The following is a 7,143-nucleotide window of genomic DNA, read 5'->3' as shown; positions in this document are numbered from 1 at the left end:
GAACTAATAAATTTGGTTTTGTAATTTCAGGAGTGTTTTAAGTGCGCTCCCAAATCTAACTGGGATTACAGAGGCTACAACTGCGGCCTCCCGGATTTCTGAGATGATTGATTGGGTTCCTACTATAGACTCTGAAGATAAAAAAGGGAAAGCTTTATCATATGTGAGAGGAGAAATCGAATTTAAAGACATATATTTTTGTTATCCATCAAGACCTGAGACGCCAATCTTACAAGACTTCAACCTTAAGGTTCCAGCAGGTAACAGAGTAGGTCTTGTTGGGGGTAGTGGCTCAGGCAAGTCCACTGTCATTGCACTGCTTGAAAGATTTTACGACCCCATTGAAGGAGATATACTCTTGGATGGCTACAAAATAAGAAAACTTCAGCTGAAATGGTTTAGATCCCAACTGGGTCTTGTAAATTAGGAACCTGTTCTGTTTGCAACATCCATTAAAGACAATATACTATTTGGGAAAGAAGGAGCTTCAATGGACAGTGTCATAAACGCAGCCAAAGCAGCAAATGCACATGACTTCATTGTCAAGTTACCAGACGGATATGAAACTCAAGTAAGCCAACTTCTACACTTCTAGCTCAGAATATATTTTCTAGTTTGCTATGCTTCTGTGAAGTTTTTTAAGGTACTTCAAGAAATACATACTTCTAATGTTCAAATGCAAGATCAGTGGAGGATGCTCCCTAAGCCCCCAAAATGGCTTTCTATAACATTTATTCAATTGCAGATGATACTTTGCTTCCATAGGAATGAATTGCTGTGGCTTTAAGATGTTTTATTTAACTCGCTAGGACATGAATTATGACCTTTTGAAATTTTTTAGCATTTATCGTATAATTGAGATGACATAGCAGCAAAAATCAGCTTCTAAATTAGCAAGAGCTTGTAAAAAAGAATATTAATAGCTTATTTTTATTAACATCATTCAAGTTATATGACAATCGTATAATAGTCTACTATATAGCATTTATCTTTAATAAATGGTTCCAGCTGCAAGCTGCTTTCAGTGAATACTTCATAACATGTACAACTATGGTGTCCCCAGGTCGTCCAATTTGGATTCCAATTGTCTGGAGGTCAGAAGCAACGAATTGACATAGCCAGAGCTCTACTCAGGGATCCAAAAATCCTACTGCTCGATGAAGCCACAAGTGCTCTGGATGCACAATCTGAAAGGATAGTACAGGAGGCAATTGATCAGGCGTCGAAAGGGCGGACAACAATCACCATTGCTCATTGCCTGTCAATGATCAGGACTGCGAACCTGATTGTGGTTCTTCAAGCTGGCAGAGTAGTTGAGTCAGGTTCACACAATGAGTTGATGCAAATAAATGGTGGACTAGGTGGGGAATATTCCAAGATGGTGCAGTTGCAGCAGGTGGCAATGCAAAATGAAGCTTCCAATATTCCCAGTTATCCAATAGAGGAAAGAAGCCACCACAGAAGGAGCATTCCATCAAGCCCAATGAGCGTGGGATCAAGCACTTACAGCTCTCCAATGTTATATCCCTTCAGCCAGGCATTTTCCATGGGCACACCCTACTCCTATTCCATCCAATATGACCCTGATGATGACAGTGATGAAGAATATGTGAAGAAATCTTCCTATTCTTCTCCTTCCCAGTGGCGTTTACTGAAAATGAATGCGCCAGAGTGGGGAAAAGCCGTGCTTGGATGCTTGGGAGCCTTAGGCTCTGGAGCAGTACAACCCATAAATGCCTACTGTGTGGGATTACTCATATCAATCTATTTCCTCCCTGAGCCCGAAATGAAGTCTAAATCCAGAGTCTTGTCCCTTGTTTTCTTAGGCATTGGTGCTTTCAACTTCTTCACCAATATCCTCCAACACTACAATTTTGCAATTATGGGAGAAAGGTTGACAAAAAGGGTGCGGGAGAATCTACTCAAGAAACTAATGACCTTTGAGATTGGATGGTTTGATCAAGATGAGAACACAAGTGCAGCCATTTGTGCAAGGTTAGCAACTGAAGCCAACATGGTTCGGTCGCTTGTCGGCGACCTGTTGTCATTGCTGGTCCAAGCAGCTTTTGGGGCAACCTTTGCATACATACTAGGACTAGTCCTCACATGGAGGCTATCTGTCAAACTATTCAAGAATGAATAGAATCAAGAGGAAAACAGAGCATGTTGTATGTGGAAGAAGAACAGAAGGAGAAGAAGAAAGAAGAAGCAAGTAGATGGAGCAAAGAAGAAGAGAAGTTCTTCATTATCATAATAAACTCGCATGAATTACAAGCAGAAGCAAGAAAGCTTATATACAAGCTACCAATGAAGCAACTGAAACTGTGAAAACAGATTAACAACTTGAACTTAAAAACTAACTAACTTACTCAACAGAAAAGCTAGTTTATTTAGTTTATACACGTGTTAAAACTCCCCCTCAAGATGGATGTGAAGGATGATAAATATCCTTTACAAACATCTTGGACAGCAATCTGTAAAAGTCCTTGAAACCAAGGCTTTTAGTAAAGATATCAGCTAGTTGATTATGGGAATTAACATGAAGAGTGCGAATGAGTCCAAGTTGTATTTGCTCACGAACGAGATGACAATCAATTTCGATGTGCTTGGTCCTTTCATGATAAACCGGATTTGCAGCAATATGAAGAGCTGATTGGCTGTCACAAAACAAAAGAGCAGCCTGTGGATGAGAAATTCTGAAATCCTTGAGAAGAGAAGTCAGCCACATCAACTCACAACATGTGGAAGCAAGAGCTCGATATTCTGCCTCAGCAGATGATCTTGACACTGTGTGCTGTTTCTTAGACTTCCAAGACACAAGTGAATCACCAAAAAACACACAAAAACCAGTGATAGACCTTCTAGTATCTAAACAACCTGCCCAATCTGAATCTGAAAAAGCCTTAAGATGAAAATCTGATTTGGCAGAGAAAAGAAGGCCTTGAGCAGGAGAATTTTTCAAGTATCTCAGGACTCGATGAGCAGCATCTAGATGAGGTTGCCGTGGCTTGTCCATAAACTGACTCAATATGTGAACTGAGAAAGCTAAGTCTGGTCTTGTAATTGTCAAATAAAGTAGCCTGCCAACTAACCTTCTGTAGCTTGTGGAATCTGAAAGGAGATCACCTTCATCCTTTGAGAGTTTCAAATTTTGTTCCATAGGAAATTTAACAGGTTTAGCAGCCAATAAACCTGAATCCTCTAGGATTTCAAGAGCATACTTTCGTTGGCAAAGAGAAAGTCCTTCTATAGACCTAGCTATTTCAAGACCGAGAAAGTATTTTAAAGGCCCTAAATCCTTCAACTTAAATCTCTCATTCAAAAGAGAGATGAAAGAGGACACTGCCTGTGGATCATTGCTTGCAATAGCTACATCATCAACATAAACTAACAAAGCAATAAAGGAAGATCCTTTGAGTTGAGTGAATAGGGAGTAATCTGCCTTGGACTGTGTAAAACCAAGCTGAATCAATGCAGTGGAAAATTTTGAAAACCATTGTCTAGAGGCCTGCTTCAATCCATACAAGGATTTAGTTAATCTACAAACCTTTGTCTCCCCCTTAGTGCCAAAACCAGGAGGCATAGACATGTACACTTCTTCATCTAAATCCCCATGCAAAAATGCATTGTTGACATCTAATTGATGTAAAACCCAATCCTTTGCTGCAGCAAGTGCCAGAAAACATCTAACCGTAGTCATCTTAGCAACAGGTGAAAAAGTCTCATGAAAATCCAACCCTTCACATTGAGTATACCCTTTGGCTACCAACCTAGCCTTGTATCTTTCAATGCTTCCATCAGATTTGTACTTCACTTTATAAACCCATTTGCAACCAATGGGATGTTTATCAGAAGGCAAATCAGTGACTACCCAAGTTTTATTTTCCTCCAAAGCCTTAATCTCAGCTTTCATAGCCTCACACCAAAGTGGATTCTTAACAGCTTGATGATAAAATTTAGGCTCAGGTTGAGATGAAATGGAAAGACAGAAATGCTTATGAGAAGAAGACAGGTTATCATAAGAAATGAAAGTGGACAATGGATAAGGTTTACCTGAGTTGTCAACATTTGAAGCCGATTGAGGTGAACAAGTAGAAACCAGTTTACAATGATAATCTTGCAAGTAACTAGGTTTGTGTTTGATCCTATCTGACCTTCTAAGAATAGGAGAAGGTGCAGAACTAGGAACCTGGAAAATGGTGTCTGCAGAAGGAGAAAATGAGTTGTTTGCAGAATCAGAATGTGAAGTTGTGTCTGCAGAAGGAGAAGTGAAGATTTCTGCAGATTTAGAATGAATAGGTAAAATGATGTCTGCAGAATCAGAATGGGAAGATAATGTATCTGCAGAATTGTGGTTTGGTGATGGAACAATAGGAGGTGGTTGGATGTTTGATGGTATGGAATCAAAGAATTCTGTGTCAGGAGGCATTGGAAAAGAAATAGAAGGGGAAACAGTATCATGCATATGCATTGAAGGTGAGGAATGACCTAGAGAAGAAGCGTAAGGAAATATGGTTTCATGAAATATGGCATTTCGAGAAATGAAAACAGAATGAGTATGAAGATTATAAAACTTATGTCCTTTCATGCCATATGGATAACCTATGAAAATGCAAGGTGTAGCTCTTGGATCAAACTTTGTTCTATTTCTAGACAAAGTTGAAACATAAGCTAAACATCCAAACACTTTGAGGTGTGAATAAGATGGCACAACAGAAAATAATAGTTCATGTGAAGATTTATTGGATAGAAGGGGTGTTGGAATTCTATTGATAATATGAGCTGCAGTCAAAACACAATCTGCCCAAAAAGGTAAAGGAAGGTTGGACTGAAATCTTAAGGATCTAGCTACATTCAAAAGATGTTGATGTTTTCTTTCAACCACAGAATTTTGTTGTGGGGTTTCTACACAACTTAGTTGATGAATAATGCCTTGGGCAGAAAAGAAGTCTCTCATGTGAAATTCAGTACCATTGTCGGATCTGATGCATTTGATTTTAGTTTGAAACTGAGTTTGAACCATATTAGAAAAGGATTGTATGATGGAAGAAGTTTGAGACTTATGTTGCATCAAATGGACCCAAGTGAACCGTGTGTAATCATCTACAATGGTGAGAAAAAATCTGGATCCATTAAGGGAATTGGTGGCCATAAGACCCCATACATCACAATGAAGTAAATCAAAAGCAGACTTTGAAAAAGAACTACTAACAGGAAATGGTAATTTGTGTTGTTTAGCCAATGGACAAATTGGACAAACCGAATCTTGTTTACAAGAAATAGAAGGAACAATATTTTGTATCAACCTTATTCTAGATTGAGAAGGATGCCCCAATCTGTAATGCCACAGATCACATGAGGGGTCCTTTATGGAATTAAAAGACAAATGTTTGACAAAAGAAGGAATACAAGGAACTGAAACAGATGCATTGGCTGAAACCTTGTTTGCTTGCATCAAATAGAACAAACCAGCAACTTCTTCACCCACCCCAATCGTTCTCCAATTGTGTAAACTCTGTATAAAACAATATCCAGCAAGAAATATAAGGCAACAGTGTAATGACTTTATGAGTTTACTAGCTGAAATCAAATTGAAAGTGAAAGAAGGAACACACAAAACTCCAGTTAGTGTAAGAGTTTCTGAAATTGTAACGGTACCAATGTGTGTGACAGTAGCTATGGAACCATTAGGTAGTTTAACATGAGTGGATACAGTAGCAGTGATGGTGGTAAACATAGATGAACAACTGATCATGTGATCAGTTGCTCCAGTGTCGATAATCCAAGATTTATTTTTCTGTTTTGAATGAGAAGCTATATCAACATATGCAGAAAAAACAGAATACTTAGGATTGAGTATACCTGAATTACCAACAACAGAGTTGGCAGATGATTGAGGGTATTGATGCTGATTTAGTAGATTCATCAGTTGTTGACATTGAGCATAAATCATGGACAACTGATTACCACTCAACTGAGGACTGCTCAACTGATGAGGATGAGAAATAGGACCACTAAGGTCAGTTCCTTGCAATTGCACTTGATTGGCTGAATGTGACACTGGTCTGGTTCGAGTGAGCTTAAAACCAGGTGGATAACCATGAATTTTGTAGCATTTTTCAATAGTGTGACCAGCTACTCCACAATGTGAACACATGGGACGATCTCTCCTATAGTTTTGCTTAAAAAACCTAGGCCCTGGTGAAGTTTTGGTCATATATGCAACAGGTTCAGGATGAATTGAAGGAGAAGGTTTGGACAAGGTTGATTTAGTCATGAAGGCAGAGGAAGTATCATGACTAATGGAACTCACACATATTTCTCTTTGTTTTTCTTCTTGAATGATAAGAGAAAAAAACCTTATTAATTGAAGGAAGAGGAGATGTTAATAGAATCTGAGCTCTAACAGCAGAAAAAGAATCATTCAAGCCCATCAAAAACTGTAAGACACGTTCTTGATTAAAGAGCTCAAGAATAGATTGCATATGACCACAATGGCAGCAATTGCACATAGAGATAGGCCTGTAATTATTTAATTCTTCCCAAAGAGTTTTGATGCGAGTATAGTACTGACTTACAGTGGAATTCTCCTGAGCAACCACTGAAATATCTTTCTGCAACTGAAAAATCCGAGGACCATTCCTTTGAGAATATCTATCTTTGAGATCAGCCACATATCTTCGGAAGAAGTGATGTAAATCACAGTAGGATAGATTTCTTTGGAAACTGAGTTCAAGATCCATGAAACTACAAGATCATTACAACGAACCCATGCATGGTAATAACTCTCAAAAATGGATGGTTTTGGCAGTGAACCATCAATGAAACACAACTTGTTCTTTGCACTCAAAGCAACAAGCATAGCACGGCTCCAAGTGCTATAATTCTCTCCTGTGAGTGGCTGAGGAACCAATAAAAGTCCAGGATTATCACCACTTTGAAGAAAGAGTGGGCTAGATGGATCAATGGGACGAGTATTTTCGAAAGGATCAAAGAAAGGATTGTTAGAAAGATTATGGTTGTGTGGTTGATTTTCTGCCAGTGAAGTAGAGAATACAGGGGAGATGTTTGGTGAAAATTCAGGTGGAATGTTTGCATGAGCGGAAGATGGTGAACAATTTGCCATTGGAGATGGACCAGAAT

At 38.8% G+C, this 7,143-nt stretch overlaps 2 protein-coding genes across 4 annotated transcripts in view; one reads left to right on the top strand and one right to left on the bottom strand.

Moving 5' to 3' along the window:
• LOC132175103 (F-box protein At5g49610) overlaps window positions 1–7,143 on the bottom strand; it is a 22,390-nt gene that overhangs the window by 10,530 nt on the left and 4,717 nt on the right. The window lies entirely within an intron of this gene.
• On the top strand, window positions 1,658–2,143 carry LOC132174538 (ABC transporter B family member 15-like). The gene has a single exon (XM_059586177.1). It carries the CDS (start codon window positions 1,658–1,660, stop codon window positions 2,141–2,143), a length of 486 nt encoding a protein of 161 aa, XP_059442160.1.

The sequence above is a fragment of the Corylus avellana genome, chromosome ca3 (genome assembly GCF_901000735.1).
Source record: "Corylus avellana chromosome ca3, CavTom2PMs-1.0".
Lineage (NCBI taxonomy): Eukaryota > Viridiplantae > Streptophyta > Magnoliopsida > Fagales > Betulaceae > Corylus > Corylus avellana.
Note: the sequence above shows the minus strand (reverse complement) of the source record. Positions and strands in the feature narration are given on the sequence as shown.

Bases quoted from the DNA above. Each gene is read 5' to 3' on its own strand.
- LOC132174538 (XM_059586177.1), top strand. From the start codon at position 1,658: ATGAATGCGCCAGAGTGGGGAAAAGCCGTGCTTGGATGCTTGGGAGCC.